Consider the following 24,049-nt stretch of genomic DNA (forward strand, 5'->3'; position numbering starts at 1 on the left):
AGAGCTGGATCTACTTTGGGGCCTATTGAAAGCATCCAAATTTTATCTATGGAGTGACATTAAAGCATGAGAAATTTGTCTGTCCTAGTCTTGCTGATCTTTCTTCATGCTTTACATTGGATGCGATAAGTCAGGGATACATTTTGTTTGTATTCTTAAATGTAGAATGACCAACCTGTTCATTTTGCCCCTCTTTGCTAAACTACGCACAAAGTAAAAATAGTGAGAGACTGTCACTTCATCAGGTGATAACAAGTTACTAGTTCTCTAAAGCCTGTTTGAATGCTTATTGATTGTTCACGTGAGCTGCAGGAACAGTTTATTTTCTCAGGTATCAAGAAATTCATCAAGCAACGAGCTGGTTAGGTGAGCACTGGGAAAGAAATGGGGGAAGAGGTGGAAGAACTACTGAATTCCTCTAACCTGATAAACCGGTTATGAGTTTTTTAAGAGAAACTTGTTCTGCAGCCTCCTCTTCACAAAATGCTAGCAGAAAGTTTTCTTGGCTCCTTCTTTCCAGCTGTCACACCTTCATTTTGGATAAGTGATTTTTTTTTGAATACTTTTTTAATGCATCTCAGGCTTCAGACTGGAGAAAAAAGCCTGAAAATGCGTGCTGACTGCCAGTCTATAGTGAAATAAATACGAATCCAAAAAATAAAAGATACTAAAGAAGGAAGTTCAGATGTATATTAGTGGTAATGCTGAGCTGTTCTCCTGGATTAGAAGGATAATTCATGTTTTGTTATTTGACCACATTAAGTTTAGCTAACTCAAGAACTAAGAAGCATATAAATACTTTTCTGTGTTCAATGACATTTTCTTGAAACGCATTACAACCTAAACTTTAGTCCTTTATTTATTGGCACTCTGTCTGGTCTTCCAGTCTGAGATTATTTGGTGACTATATTGGCCCAGCATAGCTCTTGATAGAGTCTGGATTTTGGAGTATTTGCTGGGTCTGAGTTTGGAAGTTCTGGAGCAGGTGTTTGGGAAACCTTTGGCAAGTGTTCCTGAGCAGGCTGTTCTTTCCACAGCAAATATTTAGGGTGTAGTTTCACAAGACTTGGCTTCAGCAATGAAGCCAGCTTCTTTCTCACCCCTGTGCTGTACTTTGCCATCCTTTTTGTTGTGACAATAAAGCTTTTTGTGAAGCTGTGCTATGAACGGGATCACCGAACTGAGCAGATAGGGTGGGATCTTCTAAGCTGCTCTGCTGTCCAAGCTTACGTCCCATGAAACTACACCCTTTGGTTGCTTTCATGATCCAACATGTTCGATGGTGATGCCAGCTTTAAGGTATTTCTCCCCCACATCATGCTCTCAAGCTGCAGTTGCACAAAAACTCTGTGGCACCTTTCACTTAGGTGGTTCTCACGTGGACCTCTTCCCCCCTGCATTCTGACTGTACAGAGGTCTTGCGGGCTACGCATTAAAATGGAGCAGGACACAGTTCTGAGTTGAATACCAGCTCTGGTCTGGAGCAGCTCTGTCTGATGAGCGGTGTGGCAGATAGATAGATAGATGGCTGCAGAGGACAGCCATAGCACCAAGGCGTGGGCAAGCACTGTGGGTGAAATGAGAGAAATGCTTGAAGGCAGGTGGGACGCCAAGCAGTTTGTAGTGTGGCCTTGGTTTGGTGTCAGCAGAAAGTGATGAGGATCCCCTGACTGACAGATGTGGCCTTGGGGTTGTCAGAGCAGGTGAGACACAGAGCCCTGCTGCTGGTGGAGGGCTGAGTGCTCTCTACAGCCTTATGTGCCATTCTTACTGGCTGTTAGCATCTAGTAGCTTCCTGTTTCCTCTGATAAATTTAGCTGAGTACTAGTTAAATAGTTTGATACCTAATATTGGAATATTGTCCATCTTTATGGTGGGGAAGTAAGGGTGTGGTAATGCTTCTTGTAGCTGCAGGCTGCTACAATTTGGAATTTTTCTGTTTAGCAATGAAAATGGATAGCAAGCTCTTGTTAAAGAGTCTACTAATTCTGTTGGTAGTGGTTTAGACCACTTTTTTTTTTTTCCTATTACAAATTCTCTGTGGTACTCAGCTCCCCCTGGGTTATAATTAAGGCACTAAAATCTGCTCTCTTAAACAGTTGAGAGTTAATTCAAGAAACAATCCCTGTGCTTTATATATATAATGCATGCGTAAATATACGTACATATATAATGTGAATGCATTTGTTATTAACAGCATTTGTGCTCTGTTAGCTTTTATGAAAAAAAAAAACAATCTAGCCTATCCTAAGACTGCAACTTTTATCTGAATTCCTCGAGTATTTAAACCTTGCTTTGTTCCTATATTTAGGCGCATTTAACTTTAGAATGACTGGAGAATTAAATACAGGAATTTGTCCAAAGCTGTGTATTAGTTTCTCTGAAAGCATAAAAATGTGGTATTCCCAGTTAGACGGGCTACGTTCTTCCTTCTCTTAAAATGAAGGGAGATAGCAATATTCATTAGAAGTGAATGATTTGACCTGGTAGTTTCAGGATAAGCCTGAGCAGGCTTTTGAAGGTAGTGGATGCTGCTGCTAGTTTCAATGAAGTTAAACATTAATGTTAATTCTCTCACTAGGGCTAGATGGACTAGCCTGTATAGAAAAATAAACGTTACTATGGCAGGTGTGGATTCAGGCGTTTCAAGCTATTCTGAGCAACCTGATTTTGTTCAGTGTATAGAGCTGTATTGCTGGCGCTTTGCAGTGTTCTCATAGCTATAATGTTATACCAAATACTTGAATTTCTCTTGAAATTGTACTTGCAACTTTTAAAAAGTCTCTGGAAGATGGTGAAGTACAGGGTAGAACCTTGTTAATAAAAACATTGCTGGTGGTGAATATGTGATCCCCAAAATTCTTGAGCTTTGTTTTATAACTTGCTGTAAGTAGCTACTGAAAAAGTCCTTGGAAATGTGTTAATGAACTATTTTCAGGGCTTTCAAAATTGTCTGAAGGATAATAAAGGAAGAATAAAGGATTTGAGTTCGACTTTTTTAATAATAAATAGCATGCAATGGTTCTACCAGTCCTTACACGTTAACATGGAAGCAGTTTAGCAAATTCATTGTGGATACTGTGTATTGTCTGCAAACCTTCACTGTTTCCCTGTTGGCTGGGTGGCACTTGATGTGGCCCTTGGGACAGCTGTGCTGCTCTTGCATCAGTGTGCTGGTTTGCACAGAATTCTTATTAAAACAAAAACACCCTTAAGTTAATATGCGGCAGGTCTTGTGCGGCTGGGTGCTTCCAAATGAGGGCAACACCTCTGTCAACGTGTTGCAACACTTCTCTGCTGAGCATTTAGGTTTGAGAGTGACACATAGATGCTGACAGGAGTTGATGGTGCTAGCAAAGCAGAGTTGTGGCCAACACTGTAAAAATGCTGATTGTGATTTGACTTGTTCAGGAGAAACTATTTACATAACATCAGCTCTGTATTGTTTTATGCTTCATACGGTTAAAATTGGAGCTTCTGTGTCTTCCAGTTAGAAACATAAATAGAAACACTGTCTTTTCCTCATGTTTGTAACTTTGGCATCTCGTTAGCAAGCTCTTACCATCTGAAGTTTATGAATGCAAGTGATTCCTCTATCTGTTTGGCAGTGTTTCTAGAGAAGTCAAGCAGCAGGCTAAAATGGCAGTACTGCGTACAGATGGAATTGCTACAACTTACGGGATCATAATTAGGAAAACAGAATGTCAAATAATTTAAGATTATTAATAGAGCATCGTGGAATCTAAGTGGCTGTGGATCTCTGTGGCTGATGTGTTATGCAAAACTGCACGGTGAAATGCTTACTGCAGCAAGCAAGTTTTAATATAGGGCCATTTTAGTAACCCCAAATGTGAGGGGAAAACCTGATGCCATGTAATTGTATTCCCTGGAAGTGGGACTTCTACGTGTATTTGTAATTCAATAGAATAATGAAAGATTTGTCTGTATTAAAAATCTTTAGAAAAAATTGGAAACAATGAATAGAAAGCCTATGGATACATTAATTGCATTGCTCTCAAATAACTTACTTTGCTGTTTTTAAAATTCTTTGCTACATTACTGATTTAGTGTTGTCCTTATATAGATCTTGGTAAATGGTCTTTTTTTTTCTTCCCTGTTGTAAATCCTATTCTCTCCTGCTCCAGAAATACTTTTTTCTTCATAACAGTTGCTGATTTGCATGAAAACTGCAGGGCTACCATGTTGTTGTTCACCTTTCTCATCAATTTCTGTCAGCTACATGCTCATTTCAAGAAAGGAAAATATAAATGCTTTGAAAGGCAATTTCGTGTATGTATCCTCAGTAGGTACTGGATCACAAGTCGCACTTGCTCTAGAAACCTTGGCACATTGCTCTGATAAATGTGTTGATGTTCTTTGAAATGTTCACAACTTACTCCAGTATACTTCTATATGGTGACCTCTGCTTTGCTTTGTTATACGCAACTGCTTTACTGATCTGTCCCTCATTCATTAAATCCATGTGCTGTGAACGTTGTGATTTATAAGGTAAATATTACATTGAAAATTATTAGAAATTGAAATTTTAATGCCCACTGTTTGTGAGCATTTATAACGTGGAAAAGAAGGAAAAAAAACCACTTTTCCCAAACTTCAGTTTAAGAACACTTGAGTTTTTCCTTCCCTGCTGCTACCTTGCTTTGTAGTGCCATACGAGGTAGAGAGGGGCAAAATGTGTTGAGAAAGGGATATTGTGTTAGTGCTAAAATTTGGAAGGGAACTTAATTTCAAGATTAAGGAACTGTTTGTATTCTCTTTTCAAAAAACTTGGCTTCTATGATGAAGTTGCATACCCTTCAGCTTAAAAGAAAAAGCTTCTATTACTTGATCTCAGGGCAGTCTGGAGCTGTCTGTATTATCATTCTTAGTGAGTTGAAACCAAAGTTAATTAGTGGTGTTTTCAATCTTTGGCACTGATTTTCAGAAATTTAACATGTACTTTAATGTTTTAATGAATTGTGAAGGTGTTTGCAGTGTGTGAAATCAAATGTGTTTACACAAATTTAAGTCAGAATGACTTTCCTGACAAGTAATTCTGTTGCAGTGAATTGCACTAAAAGTTCAGAAGTGCTATATCGTGCAACCAGGAAAATGGGAATGTAAAAACCATTATGGAAACTTCCCTTTGTAAGCAGATTTTATTCTGTGTTAACTTGGGAGTCCTTTGCAGCCAAAAGGAGTCACAAAATGGTGTATAAGACATCAAATATCTTGAGTAATTATTGGATTGGGGGGGGGGTGTATGGGTTTGAGAGCTGGAAGATGCATTGCTCTTGCAAGAATATGACTGAAAGAAAGAGCTTTGGGATTTCCTTGATTGTTTGTTTGAGTGTAGCAGCCACTGTTACTCCTTACAGCACAAATTGTAACATGATGAACTTCTGCTTATTGTAAAGATTGTGAAAGGGCATCAGGTAAATATGTAAGGCAGAAGAAGAAAGCTGCTGCAACTGTGATATACATAAAGAAATCCAAGAGGATATAAATCACCCCCCCCCACTGCTCCATTCAAACCTCAGACAGAAAGAACTGATCACAAGAAGCTGCGTGGCTTGCTTCATATTCTATACAACTCCTATCAAGTCTTCTCAGTCCCAAGGTTTCAGAAACAAAAAGCTACCTGGAAAAGAGCATGCAGTTCTCTAAGGTTAAGCAGCATCTAAATAATGCCACCATTAATGTTCTTGTTCTGTGTCGGGTAGGTTTGCATCCCTTGGAAAGCCCAATGTAAGTTCTGATCTTACTCCGTCATGGACCGCTCCAATCTTAGAGATAATTGTTTTCCTTATTTTCACTTTTCCTTTTCTCAAGCTTAATCAATTTTTGATGCATGGTCTTGCTCCTCCAAGCTGTGACTTCAAAATTTCGGAGGCCAAGGGCTTTTTAGCTTAGAGATCTGCTTCTCATTTTTGCTTTCTTAATGGCACGTTGAACAAGAAACAGAAAACTTGGAGCAGTTTCATAAATGTTTTACTTTTTTGCTCATATTTGTAAGTTTGAGCAAGGATTTCTTGGATTATTTTATAAGTAAGGACATGTAATGGATTTCAGATCTATTATTCAGGACAGTCAAAGTGTATTATACTCCTACTGTACAGGTTAGAGGTGAGGCAGGAGTACGAAAGAATCTTGAAGGAAACAGAATTGTGGGTAATATGTATGCCTTGTTTTTATATTTCGTCTTCTTTCCTTGGACATTACTGCAAAAAGAACCTGGAAAAAGAAAAGGGGAAAAAAACAGAAAATGACATTTAATTTTAAAGGCATTGGCTGTTCTACAACTGGTTAAGCTTGCACTACAAACAATGAGGTAGTGTTGAGTAAATAGTGGTACCATGCATTACAGTCAATAGAGCCAGTGCTAAAGATCACATTGCTATTGAAAGTTTGTCCTTGAATCAGAGGTAAGAGAGAGTGGGGGTCGTATAGAATACTGTGAGGGAGAGCTTGTGCTTAAATCAAAATTTTAGGAAATACTAGTCGCACTGTATTCAAACCTAGAGTTCAGAAAGTATGTTCAACATTTTCTTTCAGGCTGCAGTGACTTGCTCTGTGAGCTGAACTGACAGCCTGCAGCCTATGAGGAGTGTGAGGCACCACTGTAATCCTGTCTGAAATATAGGTAAAAGGCTGACAGAATATGGAATATTTGCCAAAAAAAAAAAAAAATTCACGTTTCCTGAATCTTATCTTTTGTATAAAGACAGACTTGTGAATAACCCACACAAACACGTGCTAAGGTGATCTGCAAGATACGTAATTTTTCTGCATTTTGTTTGTTATTGCTATCTAGTGGCCTCTGCCATATGGGTTAATTTGAACAGGAAAGCAACCTGCTTTTTCTCTGCAAGTGTTTCCTTATTGGTCGGTTCCCTGACACATAATACAGTTGTAAAGTAAGTCCAGAGACTGCAGTTCTTATGCTGCTGGACTGGGCTTCTTTTGTCTCACACAAGGCTAACTGCTAGTGGCTTATTTGTGGAGTCCTGCGCATTTCAGCACTCTCTTATTAAAACAGACCGTGCTTTTGAAGATAAAAGCTGTGACCTGATTGCCGTGACATTTAGGTGGCCTGCACCATGGTCTCCCCTTTTATGCGTAATGCATTACCTGAATTAGATGCTGTAGATACCGTAGCTGGAAAGCATGCAAATGAACTAGAGCTGCAAACTTCTATCTGAGAAACAATTAATCGAATATGGTCATAAAATCCTCAAGCGGGATGGCTTCGACAGGTCTTTGTCTTGGCAGAAGGCATTCTTTCCTAGAAAAAACTAAACTTTAAAGTAGTTGTTGTGTACCTTGTAGCACAAAGGCCCAGGTCCAGTTAAAATGAGGCAAGGAAAGAAATAAGGTAGAAACTTTACGTGTTTAAAACAGTTTATGATGATGTTGAGTCACAACAATGTTTTTGATGCTGTACAAGCTGTCCCTGGGACAGACAATGTGTGACAACCATTGCTTTATTTCTGTATCTACATTCTACTGGTTACTGGACCAGTCTTAATAGAAAAAAAGAAAAAGGAAAGGTTCTCATGCGGAAAGCCAATGGCAGGTTAGGCTTACCTAAGCTAAATGTACAGCCTCTCTGTGTAACTGTGAAAGAATATGATGGATTTTAAAGTATTTGTTGAATGAGAAGGATGTAATCAACTTGAATTTTCTCGCTTGAACTCCTAACATCATAATGAGAGGTGGATGTGGCTGTGCAGCACTCTGACTCTACAACTCTATGGTGACCAGTGTGATGGCAACGAGGACAGAGTGGTATTATTTCTTGAGATTTCAGCTTCCCAGCAACGAAGGAAAAGATGAAAATGGATATCTTCAGATAGTGTTAAAAATAGATATCCTGTATTTATTTATTTATTAGCTGCTTGTTGTTTTGAAGGCTTACTGTGTTTGGAATTTATGGCAGAACTCCAGGCAGATGTTGACTGAGACTTTAATCCCACTGTCTTTGTTGGTAGAAGTTCGTGCCATGTATGGAGAAGAATTATTTTTTTAATATGAGAAAGGAAACATTAAGAGTTTGTGTCCATACAGACACTAAGGGTAGATGAGACTGTTTTGAAAGAACATCAGAAACAGCAGGAGGTGTGGTACCTGGTTTGCTGTTGTTGAAAGTCTGTCCAGGGAAGAATACAAAATAACAAGGTTAGTAGGTAGCAAGAAGTTGCACGGAATACTTGAGGAGAAGCCAGCTTACAGTGCTTGCAAGCTCGCTGCCATTTCCTGCAGCTCCTTGAGACTGAGGTAGGCAAACCTGTTCTTACACTTGCAAATTCCAGAGTTGGATGGGAGCTGTACCGGATGCGGGTAATGCGCGGACCAGTAGTGGACTATCTCAGCTATGCCTATGGTGGCCATTGTGATTGATTACTCAGTTATTTCATACCATTTTAGTACCTTTATACGATAGGTGATCATTCCGAGCACTGTTATACCATCTGTGGCATGCTAGAAATGAAAGCCACGCCTTTGTCCGGGCTAGCTTTCAGTCACTAAGTAATCTCAGGCCTTAGTGTTGGAGGAAGTAAAATCAAACTGGCAATACTGCTTTGTGGCATTTCTGGAGAGTGGACCTGGGCTGCTTGTACCATCTTCTTTAAGTTTTCTCTGCAGGGAAAGGAAGCCCAGAGGCAATTCTTTTTTCATGCATAAATAGTATCTAAATGTAGTAACTTCTATGTTACTAGGAGGGAGAGAGGGGAAAAAAAAATCAGCTGCAGCTTGTTGGCTTAAGTGTTGTTTTTTCTTCCCCATAGAGCAGTTTCAGTACAAGGTCACCATGTATCCATTATCAGCCATGAGAAATAGCAGTTAACGGATGAACAAAGGCGAGGGCTTACTATAGGATTCTCTGTTTAAAAAGTTACCTGGCACAATAAAGGGTTATCGTACTTGTAAATACTGCTGAAAAGTAGTCTGCGCACTTTCCAGTAGTATTGACATGCTTTAAATTCCACCATTGCATGGGTAAGGCTGACATTATCAACAAGGTTTGAAGAGTGAAGGAGTAGAAAACTGCCAATGAAGAGTATTGTAAATAAATGTGAAACCCTTCTGGGTGTAGAGTCTAAGGCACAAAGTCCAGGTGAAAACATATTCCATAGTTGTCATATCATGCATGGGTACGTTGTGCATGTTCAAGCTTTGTATACCAAATCAATGATTTGTTACTCCTGAGATTTCTCATGCTGTATTAAAGCCTTTAAGTCTTAAGGGAGACTTTCCTGGTTTGTTTTTCAGCAGTGCTCCAGTCTTGCTTATGTTTGGTAGCAGAGAAGTTATTTTTATCAAATTTTGCTGCATCTCACTCCTCCTCTCAAGACACACACAAACACCACGTATGTGCTAAGGTGACATTGATGTAACAACTTCTTGTGTAACTGCAGAGTAGACAAAACAAAGAGCCCAAAGAGATCGGAGTCATAGAATAGCTGAGGTTGAAGGGGATGTATGGGTATTTTCTAGTTCAACCCCTTAAAGCAGGGGCTGCTAGAGCAGGTTGCCCAGGACTGTATCCAGTTGAGTCTTGTGGTATCTCCAAGGATGGAGACACTGCCGATTCACTGGGCAGCCTGCTGCAGTGTTCGGACATCAGAGATCTCATTGCAGGAACTGCACCTGCAAGTGTATGCTTGGTTCTGGCTGTTCTCTGGTGATAAATTGTAGAGGGCACTCCATAAAATCAGTCTCTGAGGCAAGGCCTGCAATATCTTTGCCTGTTGAAGGTGAAGACATAGTGGACTGTCTTCAGAGAGGCTGTGTTTTGGGGTTTTCATTTGTTTAATACTTCTCTTAACAATGATGTGTCTTCTTTCTGCTATATGATCTGTGCTACAAGCAAAGAATAACCCACACCAAAGGCCTAAAAGGCAGCTTAAAGCTGTGATGTAGTGACTTACAGTAACGTGTAATAAGTAATGATAATTTTGTATTTTTTTTTTTTTAACGCAAGTCTGAATATCCTATGTGGTGGTAAACAGCCTGGCTTTAGTTGAGGCATATGAGATGCACATTAAGACTACATATCACCACTTTGCAGTGAACGAGTGTGTGGTCTCATTGCTAGGAGAGCTATAATTAGGAGGAGGGTTTAATACCTTTTTCAGTTGACAAAGATCATATGTCAAAGTAGGAGAGTTTGCATGAAAATGGACTCTGATGTTTCTGGATTGAAGGAAAAAACACTTTATAGTTGCTACTTAAGTTGCTTCTACAGCATAAAACTGCTATATGTGCAAGTTTGAATAGATGTTAGTGTTTCTGGTATGTGGAGGTAGATAAATTCCTTCTGTCAACCTGTCTGATAAACTGTACTTCTCCAACTTCATAATGCTAGTAAAAATGTAATGAAAATGTAATAATTGCAAGATCTAAAGCAAAGCCTTGGGAAACAGTGACCTGGAATTTAGAAACATCAATTTCATCACTTTAGAAAGCCTGAGTTATTAGACGTGCAAACACAAAAGCTCGACTGATCTGATTTCTTAATTTAATTTGTCACTATGCATAATTCTATACATAGACGCCAACATGCACACACAGATGCTTACATCTCTGTGTAAGAGCCATGTGCCTGTAATGGAATCTATGCTGTCCTATGCTTCGTTCCAGCAACTCGTTGCTGGAGGAGATCTTTTACATAGATTAAAGAATATGTTTGCGAAAGAGACCTAAAGTAGATGTTTAGCTCCTCCTTTGCTCATCAGAGTCCTAACTTATTCTTAATTTCTTAGTATAATGAGGGGCTTAGGGAAGAGGCCACATCTAATTGTCCAGGTTTTAACAAAAGGGATGTAAGCAGCTGAAATGTGTGTGACTCACATAAAACATTTTATCTCAAACAGCATATTATAAAAATCTGTGGAGTGTATCTTCACTGTTTCTTGTGGACAGCTGTGTATTAGTAATTTGAGTTCCTTAAGCTCATGGGAGTATATTGGAATATAGGAATCTAGGTGAGCCAAAATAATTTTTCTCTAAGTTATTCCTGTATGTGTTCCTTTTAATAATGACCAAATGATGTCACTCCTGTGTAAGTTTTTTGTTGTTGTTCTTGTTGTTTTTTACCTTTTTAAATTATGCATGTTCTCTAGCAAAGCAACAGCTAGAATGTTCTGTTTGTGGAGGAGGCAGACACTAGTGTGTATTCATGTATGTGTGTATAAAAATGGGGCTTCACACCTCTTTTGCGAAGGACTCATCTAGAACATGGAGGCTGTTACACTTTTTTTACAGGTTGTTTGTGAAATCAAGTATCACCTGTTAGTTTCGCAGTCTTTACTTTTTGGCTGGACCAGGAGTGACTTGACTTCCCGCAGTCTGAAGATGCCATAGGAGTCAAAATGAGCACTTTTTAGTAAGATAGCATGGCAAAAAATTGATCACTTTTCTACATGTATTCAGCACCAAATTGTAATCTCTGGATAATTTAGCAGCATTCTTTTGGTATCACTGATATGAAATGATGCTCTTACACAGTGAGGACCATCCAATTGAGCAAAGAGCATTGATTAAATTTTCCAGTAGCATATCTTTCTACATGGAGGATATGGGTACATGTCCAGCTTAAGTGGAAGATGTAAGCTAGGCTTCTTTCTGGAAGCTAATTTTGTCCAGAGTTAAATTGCAAAGATGCCTCTAATTCTCAGGCTTTGTGAATAATTTTGTGTTTAGCCTGGTTCCATTAGCTGTGTTGGGTCAGTAGAGCTAACAGAAGTGAAACAGATAAACTTTTGTGTGTTATAAACAGAAATATCCATGCTCGAAGAACAGCTAGAAAAAGATCCGATGAGTAAGAAGCAGCCAAAAATTTTGTTAATTTTCAGAGGTGAATGGAAGAGAGGATCCTTCCAGATTATCTTGGTTTTAGATATAGAATCACAGAATTGTTTGTGTTGTAAAGGGCCCTTAAAGGTCATCTAGCCCAGCTCCCCTGCAATGAACAGGGACATCTGTAGCTCGATCGGGTGCTCAGAGCCTGGCCCAGCGTGACCTTGAGTGTCTCCAAGGACAGGACATCCATGACCTCCCTTGGCAACCTGCTCCTGTGCCTCACCACCTTAATTGTTAAAAAAAAAAAAAAAATCTTCCTTATATCCAATGTCAGTCTCCCTTCCTTTAGTTTGAAACCATTTCCCCTTGTCCCATCACAGCAGACCCTGCTAAGGAGTCTGAGTTCTTTCTTACAGCCCCCCTTTAGGTATGGAAAGGCTGCAATCGCATCTCCCCAGAGCCTTCTCTTCTTTGGGCTGCACAGCCCCAGCTCTCTCAGCCTGACCTTGTAGAGAAAGTGTTCCATCCCTTGGAACGTTTTTGTGGCCCTGCTATGGATGCAGTCTTAGTAGGTCCACATCTCTCCTGTGCTGAAGACTCTACATCTGAATGCAGTGCTCCAGGTGAGGTCTCCCCAGCGCAGAGGAGAGGGTCAGGATCACGTCCCTCAACCTGCTGACCATACTACTTTTGATGCAGCCCAGGATACAGTTGGTTTTCTGGACTGTGAGGGCACATTGCTGACTCATGTCCAGCTTGCCATCCACCAGTACCCCTCAGGTCTTTTTTGACAGGGCTGTCAAAAAAGGCTCCATCCTTATATCACCTAGCTTGTACTGATAGTGGGAGTTACTGTGACCGAGGTACAAGCTGCTGCACTTGGATTTGTTGAATCTCATGAGGTTTGCCTGGGCCTGCTGCTCCAGCCTGTCTAGGTCTGTCTGTGTGGCATCTCTTGGGCATGTTGACCACACCATGCAGCTTGGTATCATCTGCAAACTGCTAAGGGTGCATTCGATCCTACTGTTGATGTCACTGATGAAGATGATAAAGAGCACAGGTCCCAGTACTGATCCCTGAGGGACACCACTCGTCACCAATTTCCATCCAGACATTGAGCCATTGACCGCCACTCTGGGCATGATCCTGCAACCAGCTCCTCATCCATCTAACAGTATACCCGTCAAATCCATATCTGCTCAATTTGGAGAGAAGAATGTTATGGACAACTGTGTCAAAGGCCTTACTAAAGTCCAGGTAGATGTCATCAGTGGATCTTCCGTTGTCCACTGTTGCAGTTACACCGTCACTAAAAAAACCAGCAACATTAGTCAGGCAGGACCTGTCCTTGGTGAAGCCATGCTGGTTATTTCATATCACCTCCCTCTCTTCCATGTGCCTTAGCATAGCATCCAGGAGGATCTGCACCATGATCTTCTCTGGCACAGAGGTGAGGCTGACAGGTCGGTAGTTCAGATACAGTTCACTTGTCAGCATGGATGGGTTCTGCAACTGAATTACATCTGTTTCATTACCATGCCAGCCACAGACGCAGCTCAGATGCGGTGGCCTTTCTCAAGGATGAGAGCTGTTTTTAGTTAGGGAAATGGGAATCTCCAAATAGCCAGAGGTTTATTTTAGTGCATTGTAACTATTGAAAGAGCTCTGAGGAATCTTCATGTTTCTCTAAGACCCTCAGCTTCATTCGGTTAAGGCTCCATGAAGCAGGCTTTGTCATTTCAGCCTCTTGGGATTCATTCGTGGAAACACAGCAGCTTGTGCTGGCTTTCATCCAGCTCTGCTGCTGGCGAAACATGTCTCTGCACTTTCTTTGTACTCTTGGCTACATGACCAAAAGCCTGTTTGGCCAGTTTTTCAAACTGGTCTTCAAATTCCCTCCTTCCCCCTCAGCATGTTTTCCCTGAGAAAAGTTTTATGTTTCATGGAGGTAAATATATAGAACAGCTTGTTTGATTCTTTCTCTTTTCTCTGTTTTTTAATTTAACTATTGAATTATTGAGTATGTTCCTTTAAATATAGAATGATTAGTCGAAACTCTTAGCAGAAACTGAGTGGTGGAACCAGCCATTAAGGGTGGAGGGTGATGCCTGTACACTGGTTCTTGCAGTCTAAGTGAGGCCTGGTTGCAAGATGCAAACAGTGATAATTAATGCTATTTAACTCAGTTACTGCAAAATGACTAGGTGAACAGGGAAGACAGAGGGTGTGTGAGCTTGGAGGAAGTCTCAATGTGGGGCAGCTTTGCATGCTGAAGTGGGGCAGTGCTATGGAGAGCAGCATGAAGGGGAATGACAGGTGGTAAATAGCTGAGATGGTTTTTCTAAGTGGAGTTAAGGGGATGTGGATGGAGTTTACAAAATGGAAGAGTGGTGGACAGGTTGTTGAACACGTAAGAAAGAAAATTGCAATGTAAATCTGGCAGTGGCCTTAACTTTATCTTGCTATACTTGGTGTATGACTGACGTAGGTTGTGTTCTGAGGTGCTGCCTGAAATGTTTAGTGTGAAGAAGGAGGCTGAAATGGCCTTTCAGCTGAAACTTGTAATCACCGAACTTGTATTTTAATGCAGCTTTATAAATACATGTGCACTAGTTGCTTTAACTCCCAGATGTGTGTGATAGCCTTTATCTGTCTTTTCAGCTGTATGTTGTGTGGGAAACTCAACCTGAAAAGTGAATATTTCAGTGCAACAGTCTTGATTTGTTTATTTTTACCAATTTATTTGATACTGTTTGGCATAAGTGCTTCCTCTCTTGACCAAACATTTTTCTCTTTGTTTTCTAACCTAAAGACTTTTTGAAGACTATTTGCTTTACAAATAAAAAGGAGGCTGCATGCATTTCCTGCTTCTCTCACAATGTAGATGGGACATCTTGCATCTGATCAGTACTCTCTAATTGCACTCAAGTTATATGGGCTCCTGTGCATCTTCAGAAGCACAGGGGGCTAAGCTGGAGATCTGGGAGTGTTTTGTTATTGCTCTCAGTAAGGCTCTGCTTCCTTTTGGCAAGAGCACCTGTGCATCTTCTGGAGGCTAATGCCTACTGCCATTTCCAATCCCTTCTTATAAATATTTGCTTTTTACTGTGCCCAGAAGTTAAAACAGAAGAAAGGTGTTGCATTTAGTAAGAAGGCAGTTCTCACTGTATTTGTTGTTATAGTGAGAGTATTTGTTGCAGCCTGTGGCTGTGGCAGTCCCCGTAACTGCATTTCTGAAGTGGTTCTTTTTGAGCTCTGGAATTTTCTTCTTTTTCTGGTGTTTACACATCAGCTGAGGTATTTTGAGCACTCTTGGATCTCAGTTTTCTGACTTTAAATCACTACTAAACAATGACTTGCTATATAGCCTCAGGTTCTCTAGGCCTTCAGCTTGCGGCAGGAACCTGGGCTACCAGTCAGGAGGAAACTGGCATTCTGATCTGCAAGGATGTCTTGTGGTTGGTTGGTTTGTTCATTTGCTTTGATAGCGCGCAAAAAATTGCCTTGCAAAGGACTGGGGGGGATATTTCACCCTTTAAAAAGTTTCAATTATCTTCTGTTTCTATATAAAATGAAGTTATTTAGTATCATAGACATACCTACCGGGGCCGTTCTGAAAGTAATGTCTCCTATTTTGTTGTGTTGGCTCTCGATGCTGGAGGTGGGTGTTGGTGATATGGGAGTGGAGGCTGAACCTTCCCACCAATGTTCCATTACATTGTGTTGCCATGCGACAGACGGCAGCAGAGGGGCAGTCTGACAGGTTGGTGTCTGACGTGGAAGTGTGAAGGAAGCAAAGGTGTGTCGCTGAATTCCTCCTCCATATGGAAAAATTGGAACCCGCTGATATTCACTGATGCTTGCTGAACACCTATGGAGACCAAGCAGTGGATTTGAGCACAGTGAGGCAGTGGGTGATGCGTTTCAGTAGTGGTGACAGCAACAATTGGTCATCTCTGCTGCTGTAGGTTTTTGAGTGTGGTATGCAGGCTCATTGCTGGTGAAAATGCTAATGGTGGTGACTGTGCTGAGAAATAGTCTTTTGTAGCTGAGAGTTTATTAAATACTGTTATTGCCCTCTTTGTATTTGTTGTAGTTTCTGTGGGAATAAATAGGAGGCATTACTTTCAGTGTGACCTACATGTAGAGATATGTAGATATATCTTCAAATTATATATCTGTTATCTTCAAATTAGCCAAGTTGCACAAGATGCTGGTGTAAATAGCTTTCCTTACTTCTGTCCCTCAGTTCTCTGTCTTAGGACATGCAGCACTTCTGAACTCAGAATGGCAGTAGAACATGAGTTAGCTGTCCAAGCCTAAAAAGGGGACCTCCATTGGATTTAAGCAGTTACTTCAAATTAAAGCCCAGGGTAATCTTGTCTCTGCTGCTACTACAATGTCTAATACAAGATTTCTCCCTTGTGAGCCTTAACCTTTGGGACATAATTGTTGTTTGTTCAAAGTTAACACTATGTAGCTGTGAGAGCAGATCATTAGGATATTGTCTTTAGAAAGCAGAGACTGTAACTGTGTAAAGCATTGTATGTGTTGATAATAAAGCAAACCAGCTGTTATTTTCCCCATACACAGATTAAAAGACAAGATATTTATGTCTTCACAATTGCAAATTTTTTCCTATTTAAAGGGAGGTTGTTTTTCAACTGTAGGTTATAGTTGAGAGCAGTGGGTGGCTACTGCATCGTGATGTTAATTATTGCTTTGTTTGTGATGTGATGCTTTCCTGGGAGAGAGTAGCATCAAGAGGGAAGCTTAGAATAACTATATTTGTTCTCTTGAATCTTGGTTAACGGGCTGATTTGATATATGTAGAAACTATACTATGTTAGTTGACAATTAGGAACAGGGAATTTAATACTGCCATGGACTAATAAAAGGCCAGAGACTGTTGTCCAAGGATGGAACATCTCACTGAGTGAGACACAGATGGAGCCCTTTCCTCTTGAGAATTAACCTTTTGGGGGTGATTATCCGTTCTATGCAAGGAATAACGTAGTTTTATCTTATAATTTCAGTTCTTAGGGCATCAGGCCACAGTTTGTTTTTCTTAGCATACAATTTTTGAAACATCAGTAAATCATGATGGGTTGGGTTTTTTTGTTTTGAAGTTAAATTTAAAGCAAAATATTAAGGATGTAACCGTTGTCAAAGGTGGCATAGGTGAAGAAAGACCTCCATGTAATTAGTATTATGATTGATCTTGGAGGGATTTTTTCTTTAAAACAAGGCACAGCAATTTTAATAATTAGTTCAGATTATGAACCTTATTATTACAATGCCACTTCCTTTACATGATCACATAGTTTTTCCCGGTTGTTCTTCTTATCTTATTGCTGGTGTTCTTCTTTTCTGTTCTGCAAACAAATTTTGTTTCTTTGCCTTTTAATCAGGAGCTCGCATCTGCTATCATGTTTTTTCAGAAGTTGTTATGAAGTATTGAGCTTTTTACCTTCTTGGAAAAAAAAAGTTTCAGTAGTTACTGTTTGTTTTATGGCATCACGTGTATCAGTCAGTAAATGCAAGTTGTCACTTTATTTTTCAGTTTATTCAGCTGGTATCCAGTGATTTGAAAGCATTTGGAAGGAACTCTTACACACTCTGCAGCGATGGCCAGTTACTCATTCGACAAGTCCTCCACCCAGAAACATCTAAGAAGGTAAGAGATCAAAACTGACACAGAAGAGCACTACTGTGTTTAACTATATTCTTTGACATCCTTAACCTGAGTTTGAGATGAGCAACAAAACCCTGGGAACTGTGGTGCTCCAGGAGTACTTCTGATGATCCCCACTTTGTAGCACAGAAGTAGTCTACAACACTTACTTTAAAAAATCAGCTAGGGTACTTGAGGACCCCCGGAGAAGCATTATGAAGAAGAAAATTAGGAAAGGCAAGTTAGAGAAAGGAATACAAGTTGTCTGAATTCTGTGTCATAGGACATGATTACGAAGGTCTAACCTCAGTGGACATGATAGAGAAGTACTGCTCTGTTCAGGTTTGAATTAAGTCATTGGTCTCGTGCCGGGCTATGGGTTTGTACCAAACCTGAAATTGGTAGGAGCCATGTGTCAATGTCCTATAGAAAGTAAACATGCAGGCAGTGACTTGTCCTGGAGAATGGCAATTGTTTCCCGTCTGTATTTATTCAGCAGGAAGTAGGACGACAGCTTATTTGCTGCTCCCACGTGAAGCAGCAGTTTCCAATCAAGCCTGACTTGCACAGGAAGAAGAATCTCGCCCTTGTGCAGGGTGGTGGCTGCTGAGTTAGCCTGCTTGACAGGGTCTGCAGGAACCCCACGGGAATGGGTGCTGCTTACACCGAAGGAGTTGACTGATCTGCGTTTTTTTTCTTCTCTGTATAAGCGTACTGGTCATGCTGAGTTTCTAGAAATACTTGTTTGGCATTTGTGTTGTATTATAAAACATAACATTGTGACTTTTCATAAAAACACATGCTTTTGTAGGAATGAAACATGGAAACAATGATATTTAGTGTTCAAATGTGTTAAAATTGTTTTTCTCTTTTAATATGCCATCCTGCAATATGGATTGTGGGTAATTCTTTGTTTTTCTGTCTTGAAACAAATGAACTAAAGCACAAAACCAAAAAGAACAAGCATCCTGTAATGCTGTGGAAGCAGTAACTGCCCATACCAGATCAAGAAATGGATGTGATGGCATTCTTAATCTTCCAGTACTGCATTTCTTTCTCTTTTTTCTCTCCTATTTTTTTTTCTCCAATGCATTTTCATTTGCTGCAATTTAGTTTTTCCTGAACATTAAATGTCATTAAGCCTCAGAACTTGGCTCTTGCAATTGCTAACAAGGGCTACTTTGTGACTTTTCTCAATTGTTTATTTTCAGAGGGGGATTAGAGCAAAGCAAAACTTTCATATCGTGAAACAGTTGGAGAGTAAGAGAGAAAATACTGAATTAGAACAGAACTATTTCTGGTCTATAACATGGGGACAGGAGCCAACGCTCAAATGAAAGAATGCTTAAATATTTGTTTAATAATGTTATATAACTGAAGTTCTTATCAAATATGTAACAGTAAAGAAGGAATGTCTTTAAGTTGATGAAAGGTATTTTCTACATTCTTAACAATATTTATATATACTTTGTTACCATGTCTTGGTACAGTATTGGTTTTAAATGTCACCACAAAAGAGAAAATACAGCATCCTAATGGGAAGAATTTATATAGCAGAAAAACCCATTTTGGAGGGTTTTGTGATTTTTTTTTTTTTCTGGCTGTCTACTTGAGCTGTTCTGCATTGGTCTACCTCTCAGCAGCTACTTGGGTTTGCTCATTTAGAGATCTAATTCTGTAAAACTGCAGTGTTCCAAAGGAATACAAGCAAACAAACAAACTTGGTCTATTTTAGGTAGATGACATGCAACTATGTGGTTCTTCAGACTGCATCGTTCAGTCCAAAAATACCGATCAGAATGCAAAGGAACGTGTACAGCACCTTTTTGCTTTCCTTGTAGAACTTCCTGCTGTCAGACTGCTTCTATTCCTTCTATGATCTGCGCAAAGAGTTTCACACGTGCTACCCTGGGTCAGCCGCCGTGAAAGATCAGACTATCAGGAGCATGGCAGAATGTATCCTTTTCCTGCAGCTTTTGCAACAGAATTGATTTTGCTTATTTAAGTTTTATCCTTGTGATTGCTACAGGTTTTATTCTCCTGAACTAAGATGGGTGGGTTTTAAAAATCTCATGGTTGTAAAACCAAATTAACGTTTACTGAAGCGAGTGTTTGCGTGAGTGTGTGTGGGAGGGTCTGTTTGTAATGTGTTTTAAATTTTGTCTCTAACAATGAAATCTAAGCCGTGTTAAGTGAATTCATTAAAATACACAAAAACACTAAAACCATCATTTGCATGTATATTTGCTCTTAATGGAGAAAGGTTTAGCTATCAGTGAGCCTGTTCAGGACCAAGTGGCCTGCAAATCTCCACTGTTTGCAGACAATTCTTGTTCTGTTTGATTCTGTTTTGTTTAAAACAAAATAAACCAGCTCTACATCTAAATTTTGGGAGTAATGCTGTGGCCCCAGAAGACTGTGGTTAAAGTTCAATTATGTTTGAAGTGATAGGAATTTATTCCACTTTTTTTGAGTTGCTAATGCTATCAGTAGTTCTCAGAATGTTGACTGTGAATGTGAATATTAACCAGTTTGCGAGCAGAGTTACAAATGCCTGATGACCATGTGTCCCCGTGAAGACTGCTATCGTTTGATTATCAATTCTGTGTTAATAACAGGAAAGCCTATGGCTTGTTTGCAACTATTTGTGCAAGTCTGTTATTTTCTATAATTGCCTGTTTAGATCTAGGCTTAGGGACAGATGAAACAGAGGAGGACTTTGGCGTGTGGCAAGTAAAAACAATGGTGGCTATCATTTTCAGCATGCTTTCTGAAAATTGTGGTAAGTGTACATTTACGCACAATGCTGAAATTTTTCCTTTCTCTATGAATGGACATTGGAACTGTCATTCTTAAGTAATCTCTGACCCTGGTTATGTTTGAACTTCCCGCTTTGTTGCAGATCACGTATTCACTGACCCTGAAACTGTGAAATACAAGTACGAAACAGGCCCTTGGTAAGTGCCCTTGTCACAGTTCATTACAACCAAAGCTGAGTCTCATGTACAGCAAAGAAAACTTGCAAATATTTCTCTGCTGTCACTATGGAAGTGGATTGGCTCCTGAGAAAAGTAACAGTGTGTCCAGTAATCTGATGCACGGGCCTAGCTGGTATATTGAATTCTGTGCTTCAGTCTGCCTTCAAAGTCACAGCCGGTGAAACGCTTTGTTCACTAGTTTCTGTTTTGAATGGGAGTGAGGTTGACTTGTCCTAACCAATGGTGAAAAAATATTTGTGAACTTTCCCTATGTCAGCAGGGGCTGGTGCACTCTATACAGAGCTGAACTACGTAATGCTTTTGAAGAGCTATCTATGGGGCTGCAGCTGAAGCAAATGAGAAAAAAAAATTCAGGAGACTGCTCGAAGGGTTTTTCTGTCTGGCAGAAGCGCAACTTATGCTTTTGTGAAAGCCTTGATGTTAATTATCTGCCTAGTTCAAGTGTACTTGGATATATCTTTATCTTCAGTTTGTTCTTTGTTCAAGTGTCAAAGTGGAAGCTGTAGAGTAGAAGAAATGGTCCTTACCCAACTGCGAGCGTTCTTTCTGTCCTGCCTCTTCAGAGGCTCATTAAAATGGGCATTTCCTTGTACCATATCTTGATCTGAATTACAGATTTTGACACATTTTGATTTTATACAGATCTCTTGCTGTGGGCTTGTTTTCTAGACAGGCAGCTCTGTTTTTCTGTGATTTTTTTTCTTCTCATCTAAATCAAATTTTGTTTTAGGCAGACAACAAACAGAATAGTTCTTTGTTTTCAAATACACTTCATGAACTGTAGAATTAAACATATTAAGCATAAATAATATAAATTCACATTTAGGACTGCCTTGTAATCATCTAGATTAGATTGTTAGATCTTCTAAATAAAATCTGGGAGTTACTTATTACTTCACTTTGAGACATTCTTTTTTTTCTTAAAGAACTGAATGTGATGACAACACAGTGCATCTTGGGCATTGTGTATCTGAAGGACTTACCCTAGTTATCTTTGTTTTCTTTACTGAAATGAGCAGAATTGAAGAATCTCAACTACAAGTACACTTTAGATTTTCAAATTAAACGAGTTGTAAATGGAAATTTGATAAGATAATGGGAAACCTAGATGAAAGCTTAATTTTACATCTTTTATTTCTTTCTATGCAGCAGTAAATCAGAAACAGTGGATAGTGAGACAGTAATACGTGCCAGAGGTTTGCCATGGCAGTCTTCAGACCAAGATATTGCCCGATTTTTCAAAGGACTCAATATTGCCAAGTAAGAGAATAAGAATTTGCCTCACCTTTATCACTTTCTTTAACATCAACTGTTTTTAATATTTAGCATGCTCCCTCTCAGAAGTCCATCCTTCTAGTATTTCCCCTGTGCAGAAGTTGAGAAAGTGACAAACAGCACGAGATCCAGCATCTCACTTCTTACTTTATTGGCTTTACATTTCAGAGGTGGTGTGGCCCTTTGTCTGAACGCTCAAGGAAGAAGAAATGGTGAAGCATTAGTTCGATTTGTCAATTCTGAACAGAGAGATCTGGCACTGGAAAGACATAAGCATCACATGGGTAGCAGATACATTGAGGTAAAAAGTAGTGACTTGAAACACATCTTTGAAAAGCAATCTCAATATTTTAGAGTAAGGTTTTGAATGAGAACAAGGTGTACTCCTAAGTTGCACAAAGTAAGCAAAATACACTGTCTCACACATGAAAGAGTTGAATGTTGTAATTTTCATGTGTCTTTTTTTTTTGTTAAGGTTTACAAAGCAACTGGGGAAGAATTCTTAAAAATTGCAGGAGGTAAGTGATCCTGGTGTTCAGTGTTATTCACATTTGTAGAATTGTCGCTCTGATTTTCTCTTGGCTGAGGACACAAGTAGATATTGAAGTAGCTTTTCCTGTTTTGCTTTCGAAGAATCCTTGACCCTGTGAAATTTTGCTTTCATTTGGTTGAATGTGAGCTGTGAACATTTGGACCGTGATGTTAGCAGACTCAGTTTGCTGAGAGGAAGAGGAACCTTTGCAGCAGAGATATCTGTGTACCTCACAGTAATCTCTTATTTGTTCCAATTTCATTAAAATATGAATGACTTTAAGGATAAAAGGGTCCACTTTAAAATAGATTACTGGGAGTAAGTAGTGCTTCTGGTCTTCTGTGGGTTTCTAGCTAGCTACTTGCCTGTGTGTTGCTCCTTAATGTGTTTCTGCTCCTATGCCTATGGAACTGGCCGTCCATAATGCTGTTATCTTTGTACTAGGTACCTCCAATGAAGTGGCCCAGTTCTTATCTAAGGAGAATCAAGTTATCATCCGGATGAGAGGCCTTCCATTCACTGCTACTCAGGAGGATGTTTTGGGGTTCCTGGGGCCAGAGTGCCCAGTCACAGGAGGGAAAGAAGGACTTCTCTTTGTCAAGTACCCAGATGGCAGGCCCACAGGAGATGCATTTGTGTTGTTTTCCTGTGAAGAATATGCACAGAATGCACTTAAAAAGCACAAAGAAATACTTGGAAAGCGTTACATTGAACTCTTCAGGAGTACCGCAGCAGAAGTCCAGCAGGTTGTAACTATTGGCTGTGAAACTCAGAACTTAACAGATAAAGATTTCTTTCAGTATTTGCACACAAATATACTGCAGACAGCCGTGGAAGTCTGATAGATTAAAGATGTCAAGTTCTAGGGAGGGAAACGTGCTTACTGATTGGCAAGGAAAATTGTGCAATTTTTTTTTCCTTTCTTTTTACTACCACATCTCTCAGATCATAAAGAAAAAATTACTGGATTATTTTTTCATTTAGAGATGGTCTGAAATCTCATAACTAATTCTAGAAATGTACAAGATGGATAACATCACAGTAACACTTCTTGAAACACTGCAGTATTATCTTTAAACTCGTTTCCCATGTGCAGAATTGAATGTAAAATTAAGAAATATATTAATAAAATAGCTTTTGCTACAATTATTTAGATGGATGCTAAGAATGACCTGGATGTATGGCTAAGGGAAGTGAGATGTTTTCCTAAAATCATGTTTCATTTTTTCTCCTTTCCTTCACCAGTTCCTATTTATCATCTTCTTAAACTAGTGAAACATCAATTTATTTTGGCACCACCAACTTTGTTCTGAATCACAAATTAATTTTTTCTGCCTGACAGAATATTTCTAGACTAATAATGCCAAAAAACTATTATAAGATTTCATCTGGCCTTTGTGAAAACACTGGCTATATTTATATAGCCATTTATATAGATATTTCTGGCCTGAAATGTGCTCTGAGAATAGATCCTTGAAAAAAGACTTCGACTGAAAGGAATTCCATAGGCTGAATCATTATTGACAAAGCTAAAGCTTTTGTAATCTCTTTATTTGGTTCCTCTTTCAGTGGAACGTGTTTATTTCTGATAATCACTGTTAAATATGTCTTTCAGCACCAGGTCCCAACAGTAAGTTGTTCCCTTTGTCACATGGGAATGAGTCAAGAGAAAATAAAATGTTGAGATCAAGGTTTTGTATAGCTCTTACCTTTATATCAGAAGCCTTGTGCTTCAAGATGGTTGTTCTGGTTAAACAAGGGTGT

General features: G+C 39.5%; 1 protein-coding gene across 5 annotated transcripts in view; it reads left to right on the forward strand.

The window, feature by feature from the left end:
• Window positions 1-24,049, forward strand: part of ESRP2 (epithelial splicing regulatory protein 2) — a 44,330-nt gene that overhangs the window by 4,558 nt on the left and 15,723 nt on the right. For all 5 annotated transcript variants that reach the window (XM_021408386.1, XM_021408387.1, XM_021408388.1 and 2 more), the window contains exons 4-11: window positions 17,369-17,482; window positions 19,321-19,435; window positions 20,163-20,261; window positions 20,382-20,436; window positions 21,628-21,738; window positions 21,922-22,054; window positions 22,229-22,271; window positions 22,730-23,031. In XM_021408386.1, coding sequence (XP_021264061.1) covers window positions 17,369-17,482; window positions 19,321-19,435; window positions 20,163-20,261; window positions 20,382-20,436; window positions 21,628-21,738; window positions 21,922-22,054; window positions 22,229-22,271; window positions 22,730-23,031 — 972 coding nt within the window. The remainder of the gene's footprint in view (window positions 1-17,368; window positions 17,483-19,320; window positions 19,436-20,162; window positions 20,262-20,381; window positions 20,437-21,627; window positions 21,739-21,921; window positions 22,055-22,228; window positions 22,272-22,729; window positions 23,032-24,049) is intronic.

Source organism: Numida meleagris, chromosome 10 (genome assembly GCF_002078875.1).
Source record: "Numida meleagris isolate 19003 breed g44 Domestic line chromosome 10, NumMel1.0, whole genome shotgun sequence".
Classification (NCBI taxonomy): Eukaryota; Metazoa; Chordata; class Aves; order Galliformes; family Numididae; genus Numida; species Numida meleagris.